The sequence below is a fragment of the Martes martes genome (genome assembly GCF_963455335.1).
Source record: "Martes martes genome assembly, chromosome: 4".
NCBI classification, from domain to species: Eukaryota; Metazoa; Chordata; class Mammalia; order Carnivora; family Mustelidae; genus Martes; species Martes martes.
Genome location: NC_137891.1, coordinates 60,372,675 through 60,391,020, shown reverse-complemented (window position 1 = coordinate 60,391,020; position 18,346 = coordinate 60,372,675). Strand labels below are relative to the sequence as shown.

Below are 18,346 nucleotides of genomic sequence, written 5' to 3'. Positions count from 1 at the left end.
TACTAAATGATTTAGTAAAATGATTTTTTTTTAGTAAAATGATTTAGTAAAATGATTTTCTCCTTGTAAAATGAAGATGTGAAGTGAGTAGTAACAGCTGTCCTAAGAGCTGAAAACAAAAGACAGAGGAACTGGTTGTTATCACCATGATCATGGGGAATAAAAACAGTTGCATGCAAGGTGTACCTAAAATTCACTGGCAGTGTTCAAAATGCCCTCTTTGCCAAAAGTTAAAAGGCAGCATTACATTCCTAAGGTTTTATGAAGCCAAAAACAAACTGTGGGGAACATTGAAGTCACTTTGGTATTATCTCACAACCAGTCATAAGGATAATATTAATAAAGCAAGTAAAAACTTTCAATCTACATTACAGCATCTCCGTAATAAATATTGATACTAATGACTGAAAATTTTGTTTCCTACTGCAAATCTTCTTTCTTTGTTCCTATTTAAGATTATCTCAGCTATTTAGCCTTTGTATATAAATTTTAGAACTGGCTTGTCAATTTTTATCCCAAATTCACAAGAGGTTGTATTACATTTAAATTACATTAAATATGTTTAGCAACTGTAGGAAATGAGTAACAACATTAAGGCCCCATTTGACTAGTTCTTCTAACTCCCCAGTCTAGAGTTTTGCTACTCAAAGTGTGGACTGCAGACCAGCGCTGGCACCACCTGGGAGAGGTCCATTAAAAATGCAGATTCTCAGTAGATCTTAACATTGAGACTGGGGGAGGTTAATGACCTGCCAAATATTACGCAGCCAGGTGGGGCTGGCACCCTATTCCCCTTCCTCCAAAGTTCACTGTTTCAGTCAAAACAATGAACTGGGGTCTTTGCACTATGGTAACTAAAAGAATTCTAGCCCAAAAAGCAAACTTCCCTTTGAAGCTCAACATAAATTCCAAATGTTGCTGGCTATTAAAAGGACATTCCAGGATTATAGATCAGTATTGGGTTAATCAGAATTGGACTGAATGGATGCAAGAAATCTACAGCCAATCCACCTTGAGTATGTCCAGCTAGAGTAGTCACCAGGCTGAGGACACTTACACGTCAGGTGAATGATTTATTTTTCTAAAATAATTCCTTCTTATGCATACTTGTACGTTGAAGCTGTGATCCAAATGGACACATTTTATTTACATCCTGATCACTGGGTTTCTAAATTGGCTTAAACCTGGAAATAGTTTATAGCATTTTAAAAAGTTCCTGAGACCATCCCAAAGAAGCTGGGAGTTTATAAACTACTGCCCTGATACTAATACACGGGTGTTCGAGAATCTCCAGTCTGGAGGTTAGTCAACTGTTTTTGTTCTGATTTAATAGCCATTTTCATATCACCAACCTTTTATTCACAAATGCCAATTTGTGTGTGTGAGAGAGAGAGAGAGAGAGAGAGTCAGGAACAGAGAGAGGGAAGGCTCATCTCAGCTACTTCTTTCACTCACACAGGAAGTATTTACTCCTTGTTTTCCCTTCTGAGTCCATACTGCCTGCTTTCTGCCTTTGCATCAAGCAAGCCTACAGTTTCAGATGCTTTTTTTCTCTGATGTGTATTTCTGTTAAACTCTCATCTTATTTGGAGCTTGGCCACCATCTCCTAAAAACTGTTTTGAAAATATTCATAATTATGAGGGTGAGTGGAAAGGGTTGGGAACAGTGGAACATCCAGATGTATCTGCTCCAGTATCTCCACTAAAAATAAGGAAAAGACAGATAAGGAATTGAAACAAATAAGAAAAGGCTTAGAAAAGCATGTATGTTGATCTCCGGAGCATATAAAAGATTAATCTTGAGCCTATACCCACTGGCCTAAGAAACGATCCAGAACATGCCACTGGAGACTTCATTCTTAGAAAATCTATTTAACACTCTAATTCCAGAGGAACATAGAGATTCTGTTTGAAACATAGGATCTCTAACTCCATTCTTTTCTTTTAAACGATAGAATTTCCGCTACTATGAGTGCTAACTTTTTCTTGGAGGGTACACTTTAACACATGCAGACTAAAAATGTGTACATCCAATGATAGGCAGGAAACTTGCCTGTGAAGGAGTGTCTCATGATTTCCATCAACTGCGTTGACGATATCGCTGCTACCGGAATAAGAGGACAGCATCAGCTTAACAATCTCAGTGGCTCCCTGGGTGGCAGCAAAATGAAGGGGTGTGCACTTCCCATTCTGCAAAGAGTTTTAATATCAGAACCAATATTTAAGTCCAAATTTAAGGATATAACCTAAATTCAGCTGTGAGTTGTTTCTTCCTAGATCAACAAAACCAAGCATTAATATAAGATTCACAGTGAACAATTCTGCTTCCTTAAAATCTGAGGGTTTTTGACAGCTCTGACAGTACATCTACTATCATTATCAGTATCATTATCCGCCCGTATTTGTGTTTGAAAGTGTTATGGGTAGCTCTCAGAATTTTTTGCCTAGGTTGAAATGTGATATCCTCTTGTTCTGCTTCTACCTGAACAGCAAAAAAAGGATGCCTGCTGCAACCTAAGTTAACTGTAAAAGAGCAATAAAGCATTTTGGAGACTAATTTACGACAACCCTAAATAAAAGCAGCATGTAGAACATGAACAATTACTTCCATCAGTTCCAACTGTGCACCATTGTCCAAGCACATTTTAATCATCTCCAAGTCACCACTTTGAACAGCCATGTGCAGGGGGCTGGATTTCCCATTATTCACAAAGTTAATGTGAGACTGTCTACTATATCCATGTTCTTCACCTTCAGAGGAAAATAGAATTCAAGAGAACAAACATTATAAATACAAGGAATTTTTTTTAAAAAGGATATTTAGACATATAAAAGTCTCTATGTAAACTCTATTAAATATTTTTCAAATTAATAGCATCGAGTACAACAGGCTTCTTTATAGTACATAATGTATGAAAACTTCTACTCACCAAACTTTAATATTATTTCCATGCATTTTTTGGCACCTGAGAATGCAGCCTGGTGAATAGGGAAACATCCCCATTTATTTGATTTACATGGCTTAGCTCCTTTATTTAACTGGAAGAAAAGAAAGGAGAAAAAAAAAGTCAACTGATCCAAGTGAAACCCCAAATCACAAGGATAAACAAGAATTAACTGCCACTCTTAGGTTTCATTATTCTATGCCTAGGTAACACTATATAGAAAAGCTTCATAGGATAGGAAATCTAGGGAAGAAGGTAACAGTGGAAGGAGGCTAGGATTGTGAACTAGAGACACTTTGTATTTTCCAAAGATGAAGTAACAATGTAGACATAAAAATATCAATCTTGATACTCCAACTAAAGTCAACACATTTTTCAATGAAATTAATAAAGTGTTTTAAAATATTACCATGACTTCTCCTATACCTATGTTCAATACATAAATAAAGTGATATTTTCCAAATTCCTTTTCTCTCATTTATATAAAATTAATAAATGGTAAGACCAGCACTCTTGTTAAACTATGAAAATCAGGTATTTCATTAATGGAAATTCTCTACTAAAAGAATGAAAATCAGGTATTTTCATTAGTAGAAATTCTCTACTAAAAGAATATTACCTTGATCTCTGAGTCCATTATTTTCAAATATCATTTTTTATATAAGCAGGAAGCTGTGAAGAAGCAAATACTACTTACACTCTCACTTCTGAGGAACAGTGTTGGTTTACATTTTAGGAAACAACTGTTTTTGTCTTATTTCTTTTCAAAAGTAATTTTGTGTGCACTGTGTGATCAATTTGTTCAAAAAGTTCTACATTCTTTAAAAATATGATTTTTTAAGTACATATTGCATTTTTGGATACACAAAACTTTATACAATAAATCCCTATTACTGAACTTCTGCTTTTTTTCAAGTTTTCTCCCTCTGATATATGTACCACTAGCATTAATATCAGTAATAGGTTTAATTATCTCCTTGGAATGTATTCCAAGAATTGAAATTAGTGAATCAAAAAGTATTCACACCCACAGTGAGTGAAATTCTTTGATTCATCAAAATTTCTCTAACCCTGAATATCAAATCAACAAGTTTGTTTTATCCAATTTAAGAGATTAAAAAAATCAATCTCATTATTTCAATAGGTTTCTCTTTATTAGAGAAACTAATTAAACTTCATGTGTTCCTGGCCAACTTTCTGTAGCCTTTTCCTTACAGATTTGTAAGAATACCTTAAAGATAAATTTTTATCCATTTAAAGATAAAGAAATGGATATAATCATATGCTTAGTCCATTCACATCAACTGATGTGTTATAATCAGATACTAAACTACTTGTACATTCCCTGGATAAAGCCAATGTGGTACTGTATGTTACTCTTTTAATGATTTCAATCAATTTTGCTAGTATTTTTAAGATTTTTGCATCTATATGTTTATATGTAAAATTGGTCTAAATTTTTCTTTTGAGGAAAACTGGCAAATTTTAGAATTGTTACATTTGCTTCTTAATATTAATCTGGATATTTTCACTCTTTTCTTGTGCTATAAAATAGTTACCTGAAATGAAAACCTTTTCCTTACAAGTTTGAAAGAACTTATAAAATCTATAAAAGCTTGTAAAATTAGCTGACTACAGAGCTTAATAGTGCATTTTTAATATTTTTTATAGTTCCCTATATAAATTAGAATTAACTTTTGGTTAATTACTAAATTTCAATTACTTTTAACTATTTACACATTTAAAAATAAATTTCCAATTTTTTAGGATTATTCCTAATAGGATTATTCATACTGAACTTTTGTCATCTTAAAATTTCCTATCGTATCCAGATAAAGTCCTCCATGATTTGCAATTCATCTTTTTCTCTTTTATTTAGACTTGCCCCATACCAGCTCTATTTTATCATCTTTTTCAAAGAAACAAATCAACTTATCAAATAATTCCAAAAATCATTAATATTTGTTTTCAAATTTGCTGTTCCTTTATTACAATTTTCTTTTGTTTTATTTGAGGCTCTCTTTCTAAATTCTTGGTTTAAGTGTTAATTCATTTACTTTTTGTCCTCTTTTTGGTCCAATCATGACAGTTTATAGGAATATGTATTTTTTCTCCAAAACATCTAATTAAGGAGTTAGAACCTATTTGTAAATTTAAATATTCAGGAAGATGTTCTAAAATTATTTTTATTTTCTTACTCTCTGGGATAGTGAAGAGGAAAAAAAAAATCAAGTGGCAAATATATATACCCTCGTCTGAATAGCATACAAGTCATTAAGCGATAGTTGAAAGAAAGTTTTTTCTGGAATTCTAATACCACACTCAGAAGGGACACTATGTAGGGTAGGGTAGGGTAGGAGTCAGTCATTTCAGATGGGCATCTCCAGAGTTTCAGTGGACCACCCCAGGAAATCCCACCAGAGAGAGGACTGGCCCTACTTTTAGGGCTGTGGCCAAGGACCTCAGTCATTATGTCAGACAGGGCTCCCTTTCTGAGAATCCATGGCGGCAACTTCTAATCCTAGGAACGTGAAGGTCCGTGTCTCTTGGCTTTTATTTCATGAGCCCAACAGGAAGTTTGCAGTTGACTACGCTTATCTCTCTTCAGACTATTCAGAAGCTCAGAGTCAAAACTATGGTCCACGTTTACTAACATCCAATCTACTACACTTTGTATCTTGCAGTCTAGCCTGACCAGCAGCTTCATCTCCATTTTTGCTGTCTATACTTTCTTGTCACTTGGTTCTCCTCACATTTTCTCCAATGTTTTCTTGTTAGTCTTCTGTAAACAATCTCAGATTGATTTAAGGAGTGTGCACAAATACAGAAACACACAGAACTATTTTTCCTGACATTTTCCACATTTTATATTTTGCTGAGAAGATCTTCTATAAATAACAACGAATCTGCTATAAATAACAACAATTCATGTTACCCTAAAGAAAGGAAAGAAAATGGGGGAAAATGGTTAAAACACAAACCAAGATTTGCAGTGCTTCACTGTTGTCTTTGGAACATGCAATTATCACAGCTGTGTTTCCATTTTCTCCTTCCAAATTAATATCTGTACTGCTGTGCTCAGTCAAGACCTACACAAGAGAGGGATAATGGTCAAACAGTCAGCTTTCAAGTTGCCAAAGAGAATATTTGACTTCCATTAGATTATAAGCTCCTGGATGTTACGGACCATGTCTTTACTCATCTTTTTTCATCCCTCTCCCATGGAATCAGGCATAAACATCTACTTAGTATGTACTATATACATTTCTCAAAAAGATTAAATAATGGTGATTTGGGGGCACCTGGGTGGCTCAGTTGGTTAAGCGATCAACTCTTGATTTTGGTTCAGGTCATGATCTCAGGGTCATGAGATCAAGCACTGTGTCAGGCTTCACAGTGGGCATGGAGCCTACTTAAGATTCTCTCTCTTCCAGGGCGCCTGGGTGGCTCAGTGGGTTAAAGCCTCTGCCTTCAGCTCAGGTCAAGATCCCAGGGTCCTGGGATCAAGCCCCACATCGGGCTCTCTGCTCAGCAGGGAGTCTGCTTCCTCCTCTCTCTCTGCCTGCCTCTCTGCCTACTTGTGTTCTCTGTCTGTCAAATAAATAAGTGAAATCTTAAAAAAAAAAAAAAATTCTCTCTCTCCCTCTGCCCTTCCCCACCCTTCATGTGCCCATGCATGTTCTCTCTCAAGGAATAAGGGAAGGGAGAGGGGGAGGTTTCTATATCACATCAATTAAGGCAATATGGAGTTATGAAACAAGAATTAAGAAATACAGATACTAATCAACAGCTCACTTAATACTTCTCACTTGTATTAAATGAACTATGTTAATTCACAAATTAACAGCTTCAAGAAAATAAATTTGTGGAGCCATGCAGAATGCGTGAGTGTGGAGGAAGAAGGGAGGGGAAGAAGGGAGAGACAAAGAAGGAAGGTGGGAAAGGAGAGAGGGAGAAGGGGTGGATGGGGAAGGGCTGCTTTCTACCCTCCAGTCATTTTTCTTGTACCTCTATTCTAAGTATGCTAGGAAACATCAGTTAAAAACTCCATTCTCGGGGCGCCTGGGTGGCTCAGTGCGTCAAAGCCTCTGCCTTTGGCTCAGGTCATGATCTCAGGGTCCTGGGATCGAGCCCCACATCGGTCTCTCTGCTCCGCGGGGAGCCTGCTTCCTCCTCTCTCTCTGCCTGCCTCTCTGCCTACTTGTGATCTGTCTCTCTGTCAAATAAACAAATACAATCTTTAAAAAAACAAAACAAAACAAAACAAAAAAACACTCCATTCTCTTCAGCAGGGAAAAGAGAGTTCATGTAAGCCTGGTCTGGCTTAACTCAATTAATTCAGACTTAGTCTGGAATAGAAACTTTTTCTGGGATGTAATAACTTACCGTTCCTGATAAAATGGTTAAGCAGTTTTTCTGATGGAATTTAACTGAAGAACTGTTCCCTTGTAGAGAACACAATGCAGTCTCTCCTGTCAAGCAGTGACGCAAGCAGTTAAGGTACTGCAGTTAGGAGATCTCGCCAGGACCAACATCAGCTAGCTGACACCCCAAAACTGATAACAAGCAACCAGCGGAGGTCTGCAGGGACCCAGGACCGATTCAATCCTTTTAGAAAGGAGAAGATTTGGGCAGCAAACTGTCAGACTCTTCAGATGTGACCCCTCTGTGTCTGACCGATTAAAACAAGCAGCTGCCTCCTCCGAAGGCTCTGTCTGATTGATCTGAAGTAGTGAGGGCCGAGAGCGGACCCTGACCAGACCTATCTCAGCTGGGCACCCACAGACTGACTTCGAGTTTGGTTCCTTCATGTCCTGCGCCCTCTGTTATCTTGTTTGTTGTGTGGCTTGTCTTCTGTCCTGCTCTGTGTGCCGTGTACGAAACCAAGTTTAATCACATGGCGAACTGTCATGGAGTTTGGGATCCTGAACCTGCTTTATAATTGTGATTAACTTGGCTTTATGACTGAATAAAGCTGACATTGTGAAAAGAAACAACTCCTGTATGTGCCTTCATAGCATGCCCATGACATCCTCTCAGCTGGTGGCTTCCAGCTGATTATGGGCCAAGAATCTATAGATCTGGGGCACCTGAGTGGCTCAGTCATTAAGTGTCTGCCTTTAGCTCAGGTCATGGTCCCAGAGTCCTGGGATCAAGCCCCATATCAGGCTCCCTGTTCAGCGGGAAGCCTGCTTCTCCCTCTCCCACTCACCCTCTGCTTGTGTTCCCTCTCTCGCTGTCTCTCTCTCTCTCTGTCAAATAAATAAATAAAATCTTTACATTAAAAAAAAGAATCTAACCAGTCTTTATTTTATATCAAATCTAATAATTAGCTCCTATAAATGTGTCCCCCAAGAAAGAATCTTTGAATTGGCTTACTAGAGGCCTTTTCTCTTAGAGCAAAACTATGATAAAACTATAATATGTACTTACAATTAAATTCCTTAAGAATTTATTTAAAAAGCTGTTTCCTGAAAACTTTGACTTAAAAAAAAACTACACAGAGCCCCTTGTTAATAGAATATGCCCTGATAGGGGAGACAAACCATGAGAGACTGTGGACTCTTGAGAAACAAACTGAGGGTTTTGGAGGGGAGGGGGGTGGGGGGGTTGGGTGAGCCTGGTGGTGGGTATTATGGAGGAAACATATTGCATGGAACACTGGGTGTGGTGCATAAACAAGAATGCTGGAACGCTGAAAAGAAACAAAATGAAATGAAAGAAAAAAAAATGCCCAGATAGGTCAGCAAATGAATTAGGCTTACTAATTAGCTCTGGTCATAAAACAAAATTAAATGGAAATTTTAGTATGTAAGAACACATAGGAGATTATTGATGGATGAAAGAAAGTGAGAGCACAAGTTCATTCTGAACGTCAGGCACTTTCACATTCTGTTCTCAGCAAACTCTGGATTCCGACTGAGTCTGTAAGAGATTTTTTTCTTTGCTCTCTTAGAATCAGAGATCACAGATTTACAGCACTTATGAGAGTGTTACTGCTTACTACTATAAGCACAATTTGTCATAAAGCTGTGTAAAATTGTATGTGGTAGAGATCCCAGAGAGAGCAACTGAACGGTGCCCACTTCAGATTCACACATAAGCAGGCAAGTCTGGAAGTTTGTGAGTGTGGCCTCCAGAGGTCCCTTTGGTAGAAATCCAGGAAGCTTCACGGGAGCGTCAAACCACTGGCTGCGGAAGGGGTGAGCCCTAAGTACTAAAGCTGAGAGGCCATTGAGAAACAAGGCCACCCACTAACCTCTAGGCCACGGTGTCCCAGGAAACACAGCTGATAGCTGCACAAGAACTTGAGGGGACATAGAAGTTTTTCACTTTACAAGCATATAGGCAGGGGTAGAAGGTTTGGGGGAGGCTGGCCAAACAGACAATGGAGAAGAATTCCACATTCAGCAAAGGCCGGTGGGGTACAGGCTGGACCCATGGGTGTAACTGGGAGAGGCAGCCCTAAAGGAGCTTGCAAACACACAGAGAAATACCCCCAAATTCCTCCTCCTTCCACTTACATCATCTCCGGTGAAGTAGAGGGGTTTGGAAATATTTTTAGATGAAGTTATGGCTGGTAAGATCAAGCAAAGGAGAGACAATTAATTTCAGTTCTGCTTTTTTCTTTTTTTTTTTTTTCTTGTTCTTGTGTCACCAGGAAATTCTTTGTTATACCCACCCCCCCCCATCTAGTTTATAAATCAGCTAAGGGCTTATTTCTAAACTTTGTTTTCTATTTCTATGTGGTATCTTTCTGTATTTGCCAGTCTTAAGGTTTCTGATTCCTAATTAAAGATAGCCCTTCCACTGTTACCTGACTTTGAATTCCCAAATCACACTTTCACAGTCAAGGTTAATTAAGTCAATGGGCGTTTGTTTCTGAAAAGAGTCTTCAGAGGAAACACAAGAGTTCCTTGAGGAAATATGTGGCCTCCTTAGGTGGAGAGAGGGCCCCACAGTTACTAGGAGGTCCAACGCAGAAGGCATAGAAAAAGCATTTGGCTCACAAACAATGCAGACATTTAAAAACAAATAGTCCCCTGCCAAAGGTCTTTTCAGTAACCTCATCAAAGGGCTGTCCTGAACCATCTTCCTAGGGGCTGAAACTTAAACTCATCCCTTCTCCTTCAGGCAAAAATGCCCATTTACTCATTCATTCATTTATTTATTCAAGAGCCATCCTGATGAGGACTGGAGATATTTAGATTAGCCTCACACAGTCCCTTCTTCAAGGTTAACCAGCCAGAGCCAGAGAAACCACATGAACTTTTCTTTTTAAATAAGTCTTTTGATTTTAATATTTTTCATTTTTTTATTATGTTCAGTTATCCAGCATATAGTACATCAGTTTTTGATGTAGTGTTCAATGATTCATTAGTTGCAGATAACACCCAGTGCTCACCCCAACACATGCCCTCCTTAATACCCATCAGCTGGCTACCCCATCCCACCCCCTCCCTTCTAAAACCCTCAAATTGTTTCCTGGAGCACATGAACTTTGATTACAATACCACGTGCTAAGTATTGTGATAGAGCTATACACACATTACAGTGGGAAAGCAGAGAGCAGGCTCCTCTCACACCCTCTATGCCCAGCTTCAAGGAACCAAGGACCCAGTGGGCCGAGAGGAAGGTGTCTGGGCTACAGGGAGCATGGAGCTTAAGAACACCCCTGGGATTTGGGGGGTGATTTATACACAAAGTAGGTTTTGGGATGGTGGGATGGACCTGATATTTATGTAGAAACTTAATCCCCAATGTGATAGTATTGGGAGGTGGGGCCTTCAAAAGGTGATTAAGAATGACAGTTGGGCCCTTATAAAAGAAACCCCGTAAGCTCTCTCACCCCTTCTGCTTTATAAGGACACAGTGAGAGGACAGCCATCTGTGAAAGACAAGCCTTAAGCAGGCCCCCACCAGACAACAAACTGGCTAGTGCCTTGATCTTGGAATTCCCAGGCTCCAGAACTGTGAAAAAGAAATGTTTCTGCTTAGGCCCACAGTCCATGGTATTTTGTTACAGCAACTAGAACCAATTAAGATATGTGGCTTAGCCTAATATCCAAGTCATTATTTGCAATATAATTACCTCAGAAAAACTTATTATAAGTTCCAAATTGCCTCTCTGAGAAATGAATATGCAAAACATGATCTCTTTGTAAATTTCATTGCTCTTTAAGTCAGTAACCATGGGTATCTTCTAGTGTGCCTGTGAGACTCTGCAATGCAGTTTAAAAGCCTTGGACTAAACCTTACCCTTTTGGCATTTCCCAGCATTTCCTTTATTTGACAAAACTCACTCACTCTGAGGTCTTGGAAAAAGTAAGAAATCCCCCCCAAAAGTGTCATTATGTCTTCTGCCAAGTCATGCCATCCACTAAGGCATGTTGTCTGCTGTAACAAAAAGTCGCAATTATGTTTTCTGTCTTCCTGAGGCATTCATCACTGTCTTCCTTTTTATCATTTAATCAGTCAGGTAAAAAATAGCAAAGCATTAACTCACAAAGATGAGAACAAATTCCTAATTTTTGCTTTCAACCTGTTATATGACATTAGGCAAATTATATCATTCTCTCTGTGCCTCAGTTCCCTCAGCTCTGATATAGGGATGATAATAGTCTTGGTACACAGTTCTGTTTCTTTGAATGAGGATTAAAAAGTTGAAACATATAAAACTTTTTTTTTAAATGCTGATACATAAGGACCCTTCGATAAAGACAAGATCATCATCAATTGGTCAAAAGCAAAACCAATGTTATAATCACCATATTTCCTTCATCCTGGTTGGCTATGTTGATCACTCTGGCTCAGGCAGAGACTGCCAGACTGGGGTCCTGGCTCATGCTATGATGGGGTGTGGGCAGCAGCCTTACCTTCATCACCTCGTTGTGCAAGCTCTGCACAGCTATGTGAAGGGGAGCCATCATGCTACTGTTCCGGAGGTTTGGGTTAGCTCCTTTGCTAAGAAGAAACTTCACACTTTCAACCTGGTTTTTTTCTGCAGCCCAGTGCAGAGGGGTATTTCCATAATCATCCACGACGTTCAGCACTAGAAAAATACACCGAAATAACAGTTAGATTTTGCTTGGACTATATTCAACACCTATTGCGTGCATATTGACTTCAAAGCCAAGTGCTGCTGACACAGGCTTTACCTTCTTTATAAAAACAATACAATATAGCTTCAGTTCTCAGGAAACATCTGATGGACACCTAGCAGGGATATGCTGAAGTACAGCACCAGCATTGTCAAATGAGTTAGATGTCCATCTATAGCATCCTCAAGAAACAGATTCTCCTGTTGCTATATGTTTTTATCTTAAGTATGAATTTGAGGATAGTTATAAAATATTGAGTTTATATAAAAGTAGTAATTATATGTCAGAAACAAAGTTCCATACAACAAAGTTCCATACAACCATTACTGCATTCAACCCTCTAACACCCCACAAGGAACCATGGCCATTTTTTTTCAGAAAGATAAAGAAAGATGAGGCCAGAGGTTCAAAATCTTGCCAATGTTACACAACCAGTATGGAGTTCTGTAAACTGCCTTACTCTTTGAACCTCAGTGTTATTATAGTCAAATTTGGTAGGAAGGGGTGGGGGAGAAGGAGGAAAGACAAAGTTTAAAATATATATATACTTCACGTTTCAGGGGGAATAATATTAAATCATGTCTTCAAAAATCTTAGTAGAATGGCCCATAGCAATGGTTCAAAAAAATGTTAATGAGAAAAAAGACACACCACTAATAAACCATAAAGCTAGAACTAGAGCTTGTGCCCCTAACGCCACATGTGGTTTCCGCTTATTTCTACAATGCAACATATTGTACTACTTACCCTGTGAGCTCAGCATAAGAGTATGACCTTTTATACACCAGTATCTTATATCTATTCTAAAATAGACATGTCTGTCTGCTTTATCAGCCTTTTTAATTAGTGGCAGGATATTATTATGTCTGAGGAGGTGGGAAAGTATTCAATCATGAAAATGATTTGGGACCATGTGCAACCACGCTGCAGCCACAATGCCCATGTTTCTCCTTTTAAAAATTTATCTTTCCTCTCTCCTCTCATTCATCCAATACCATCCATCTCAGCAACACACCCACACACACACACATACTTCCACTCTCTCATACTCATACACATCTTTGGACCAATCTGTCTGATCAAATCACTCCTTTCAAGATTTTCATTCAGCACCAAACTTAAACAGGGACCTACAATGAGAAATTCCCATTCACTAACTAACGAACGAATTTGAGTTTTATCTCTATCAGTTTTCAGAAACCATTTTTATAAAGCTCATTGAGACCCTTTTACACAAGGGTTATTGTGATCTTCTTCCTACTTGAGTTCTTGGGTGCAGTTACTCTTATTACACATCTGTCTGAGAACTCTTCCCTGGGCTTCTGTACCATCCATCTCTTATCTACCACCCTTTTCACGATCCTCTTGCTGATTTTTCCTCTGCCATCGGGTCCTTAATGTCGGTGCTCTACCCTTAAGCTACCTTTGCTGTCAATTTCACAATCTCCTAAAGGATTTCCATGCACTTCCATAGCCTCTGATACTTTCTATGAACAATGGCCCTGTGGGGGCAGCTCCCTTCCTTCTAGAGTTCTAGTCTACTGGATATTTCCAAGTAGATGTCCTCTGGACCTTTCAGAGTTAATATGACCAAACCAAATTCATTACTCTTCACACCTCACTCTCACTTTTCTTCTGTTCCTTTTATATGCCTTCTTTTCTGGATAGCTTTACTATTAGCCTAATCTCCTAAATTAGGAAACTCAAAGTTGGTTCAACTGCTTGCCACTTACTCCTCACACTCAATCTTTTATCAAGCCTTGTCCATTCTACATGCAAAATAGCTCTTGATTCTCTCCCTTTCTCCCTATTGCAATCTCAAAACCCTCATGGACTCTCATCTTCTCTTTGCTACTAAAATAGCTTTTCATTTGGGCTTCCTCCTCCAATCCATCTTCCACAATACTGATGGAATCATCTTAAATAATAAAGGTCTTACCACAGTATCTCATGGCTTAAATCTGTGGCATCCCCCTTCCTTATGTGACTACAGTTGAGTTTATCAAATAAGGCTGTGTGTGCAGGAGGCTGGATAGGAGAGGATGTTCCATCTTCTTAGAACCTTGATTTTATTCAAGGACATGTGATTAAAGTGCAGAATGACCTCAATGAAAATAGTAAAGAACATCAAATGTGTATAAAGAAAATCTCTGCATGTTGTGCAATGTCCCAGATCCCTGCACCACCCTTTGCAGTATTTCAATGGAAACTAGCTCGAAGGGAAAAACCACATTCCTGAGTGAGATATTCAGGCCCTTTATAATCTGGAACTCATCTGCCCTTCAGAATTACTTCACACAACTCTTCCCAATGAATCTAATGGGATGATGGACTTATACAGCATTCATTGTAACATCCTGTGACCTTCAAAAGAGGAGTCATTGATGATCATCTCCATCAGCTCCACTTGACCTTCTGCTGCAGCATGGTGCAAAGGGGATGCGTTCATATCATCATATTTGCTTAATTTCTTTCGTTTCTTCATAAGGTTTTTAAGTCTACATGTACTTCCTTCAAAAACCACCTGGAAGTATATAAAAAATTGTTACCGCCAACAAGAATACATAAAACTTATTAATACAAGTTAATTTCTTGAGGGGGGAGGGACAGGGGGAGAAGGAGGGAGAGAATCTGCTGAAGGTGGAGCCCATGCAGGGCTCAGTCTCGCAATCCTGAGATCAGGACCTGAGCCAAAATCAAGAGTCAGATGCTTAAACAACTGAGCTGCCCAGGCACCTCACTACAAGCTGTTTGTTAAAAGGTTACTATCACCCAAAACTACTCATCATGCTTATGATAAAGTAAATATTTTCTGAAGAACACAAAATGAATACAGACATATAGAAGCTACAAGTAAATGCTTGAACATTAATAAGTGCATTAAATAAATGATCTGCTTTTCTGATCATAAACTTGTATATGCTGTAGAAATAAAGGCCTTGAGAAAACTTCTATTGAAGTAATTATAAGGGATGTGATCTAAAAAATAGCAAGTATAGTGAAAATATAGAGAAAAATTTTTAAGAATTTCTTTGAGAAAGAGAGAATGAGCAGGGGGTGAGGGGCAGAGGGAGAGAGAGAAACAAACCCCCCACTGAGCAGGGAGCCTATGTGGCACTTGATCCCAGGACCCTGAGATCATGACCTGACCCAAAGGCAGGAGTTTAGCCAACTGAGCCACCCAGGTGCCCAAAAACATAGAGAAATTTTTTCAGATGAAAATGCACTTATATCACAGCATGTGGGATTTTGGTTAAATAAAAAGATTTTCATGATACAAGGATTAAGTCCAGGAATCTAAATTATTGTCCCATCTTTTACCTTCCTGCTGACAGTTCCCATCCAACGTTTCCTTACATAGCAGAGCTAGAATTATACCAAAACAGTGTTATGTAACTTAACTCGGTTAGTAGTCTAGATAGCTATCAACTCACGCCCTAGGATTACATTATTCCTCCTCTTTTGACCAGTGGGATCCTGCACCAAGCCAAGTCAGCTCAACCTCATTGTTCTCTGCACATTGGAAATTCTAGCTATATTGTGGACTTACTGAGGGCTACACACAAGGACACGGAGAGGTTACACAATTTGCCCAAAGGGACTCAGTAAATGGCAAAGTCAGAACTTGAACAGGAGATGCATGGAATATGTATTTTGGCTGATTGGTGAATGATGGAAAAACCAACATACAAAAGAAACTGAAACTGAGGTAAAAACCATCATTATAGAATGAGCTGTGTGACAGCCAATATCATTCTCAATGGGGAAAAACTGAAAGCTTTTCCATTAAGATCAGGAACACGGCAGGGATGCCCACTATCACCACTGTTATTCAACATAGTACTAGAAGTCCTAGCCTCAGGAATCAGACAACAAAAAGAAATAAAAGACATCCAAATTGGCAAAGAAGAAGTCAAACTCTCACTCTTTGCAGATGATATGTTACCTTATGTGGAAAACCCAAAAGACTCCACTCCAAATTTGCTAGAACTCATACAGGAATTCAGTAAAGTGTCAGGATATAAAATCAATGCTCAGAAATCAGTTGCATTTCTATACACCAATAACAAGACAGAATAAAGAGAAATTAAGGAGTCGATCCCATTTACAATTGCACCCAAAACCATAAGATACCTAGGAATAAACCTAACCAAAGATGCAAAGAATCTGTACTCAGAAAACTATAAAGTACTCATGAAAGAAACTGAGGAAGACACAAAGAAATGGAAAAATGTTATATGCTCCTGGATTGGAAGTGCAAATACTGTGAAAATGTCTATGCTACCTAGAACAATCTACACATTTAATGCAATCCCTATCAAAATCCCATCCATTTTTTTTTTCAAAGAAATGGAACAAATAGTCCTAAAATTTATACGGAACCAGAAAAGACCCCGAATAGCCAGAGGAATGATAAAAAAGAAAACCAAAGTTGGCGGCATCACAATTCCAGACTTCAAGCTCTATTACAAAGCTGTCATCATCAAGCAGTATGGTACTGGCACAAAAACAGACACACAGATCAATGGAACAGTATAGGAAGCCCAGAAATAGAGTCTCAATTCTATGGTCAACTAATCTTTGACAAAGCAGAAAAGAATGTCCAATGGAAAAAAGACAGTCTCTTCAACAAATGGTGTTGGGAAAATTGGACAGCCACATGCAGAAGAATGAAACTAGACCATTTCCTTACACCACACATGAAAATAGACTCAAAATGGATGAAAGACCTCAATGTGAGAAGGAATCCATCAAAATCCTTGAGGAGAACACAGGCAGCAACCTCTTCGACAGCCACAGCAACTTCTTCCTAGGAACATCGCCAAAGGTAAGGGAAGCAAGGGCAAAAATGAACTATTGGGACTTCATCAAGATCAAAAGCTTTTGCACAGCAAAGGAAACAGTCAACAAAACCAAAAGACAACTGACAGAATGGGAGAAGATATTTGCAAACGACATATCAGGCAAAGGGCTAGTATCCAAAATCTATAAAGAACTTATCAAACCCAACACCCAAAGAACAAATAATCCAGTCAAGAAATGGGCAGAAGACATGAACAGACATTTCTGCAAAGAAGACATCCAAACAGCCAAAAGACACATGAAAAAGTGCTCAACACCACTCGGCATCAGGGAAATACAAATCAAAACCACAGTGAGATACCACCTCACGCCGGTCAGAATGGCTAAAGTTAACAAGTCAGGAAATGACACATGCTGGCGAGGATGCAGAGAAAGGGGAACCCTCCTACACTGTTGGTGGGAATGCAAGCTGGCACAGCCTCTCTGGAAAACAGTATGGAGGTTCCTCAAAAAGTTGAAAATAGAGCTACCCTATGACCCAGCAATCGCACTTCTGGGTATTTACCCTAAAGATACAAATGTAGTGATCCAAAGGGACACGTGCATGCCAATGTTTAGAAGCAATGTCCACAATAGCCAAACTATGGAAAGAACCTAGATGTCCATCAACAGATGAATGGATAAAGAAGATGTGAGATATAGATATATATATAGATATAGATAGAGATCTCCATCCAAAAAAACCTCAAAATCTTGCCATTTGCCATGTGGATGGAACTTGAGGTTATTAAGCTAAGCGAAATAAGTCAATCAGAGAAAGACAACTATCATATGATCTCACTGATATGAGGAATTTGAGAAACAAGACAGAGGATCATAGGGGAAGGGAGGGAAAAACGAAAAAAGATGAAACCAGAGAGGGAAACAAACCATAAGAGATTCTTAATCTCAGGAAACAAACTGAGGGTTGCTGGAGGGGAGGGGGATGGGAGGGATGGGGTGGCTGGGTTATGGACATCGGGGAGGGTCTGTGCTATGGTGAGCGCTGTGAATTATGTAAGACTGATGTTTCACAGACCTGTACCCCTGAAACAAATAATACATTATATGTTAATTTAAAAAAGAGATTTGGCTAATAGTTATAAAAAAAGAAAAAAGAATGAGGTGTGTGGTAGACTGAAATATTTTGAACCATAAGAAAAGATCTTGGAGAGCAAGTTCAGTAAGTTTTTGGCACAGTTGGCTGTTGTCACTGGCCTGTGAAAGTGTAACTCCAAACACATGCTCATTTCCACTGATGTCAGGGGAAAAGTGAGAGCTTTTTTTGAATGCCTTATTTTTCTCTAATACTCTTTTTTCTTCCTCTTGCTTTTTATATTCTTTATTTATGACTGGACTGAGGATAATTTATCATAAATGACACTGTAACTCTTCCTTGTGAAATTTTGTGGAGACAATGTTGATATTCCGCTTTTGATTCATTCTCACAAGATATGA

General features: G+C 38.7%; 1 protein-coding gene across 1 annotated transcript in view; it reads right to left on the bottom strand.

Annotated features, from left to right (window-relative positions):
• Window positions 1-18,346, bottom strand: part of TRPA1 (transient receptor potential cation channel subfamily A member 1) — a gene marked incomplete at both ends in the record, with an annotated part of 61,607 nt that overhangs the window by 39,221 nt on the left and 4,040 nt on the right. The window contains 6 exons of the mRNA XM_080802176.1: window positions 2,054-2,190; window positions 2,606-2,751; window positions 2,931-3,039; window positions 5,927-6,034; window positions 11,822-11,997; window positions 14,411-14,570. Coding sequence (XP_080658302.1) covers window positions 2,054-2,190; window positions 2,606-2,751; window positions 2,931-3,039; window positions 5,927-6,034; window positions 11,822-11,997; window positions 14,411-14,570 — 836 coding nt within the window. The remainder of the gene's footprint in view (window positions 1-2,053; window positions 2,191-2,605; window positions 2,752-2,930; window positions 3,040-5,926; window positions 6,035-11,821; window positions 11,998-14,410; window positions 14,571-18,346) is intronic.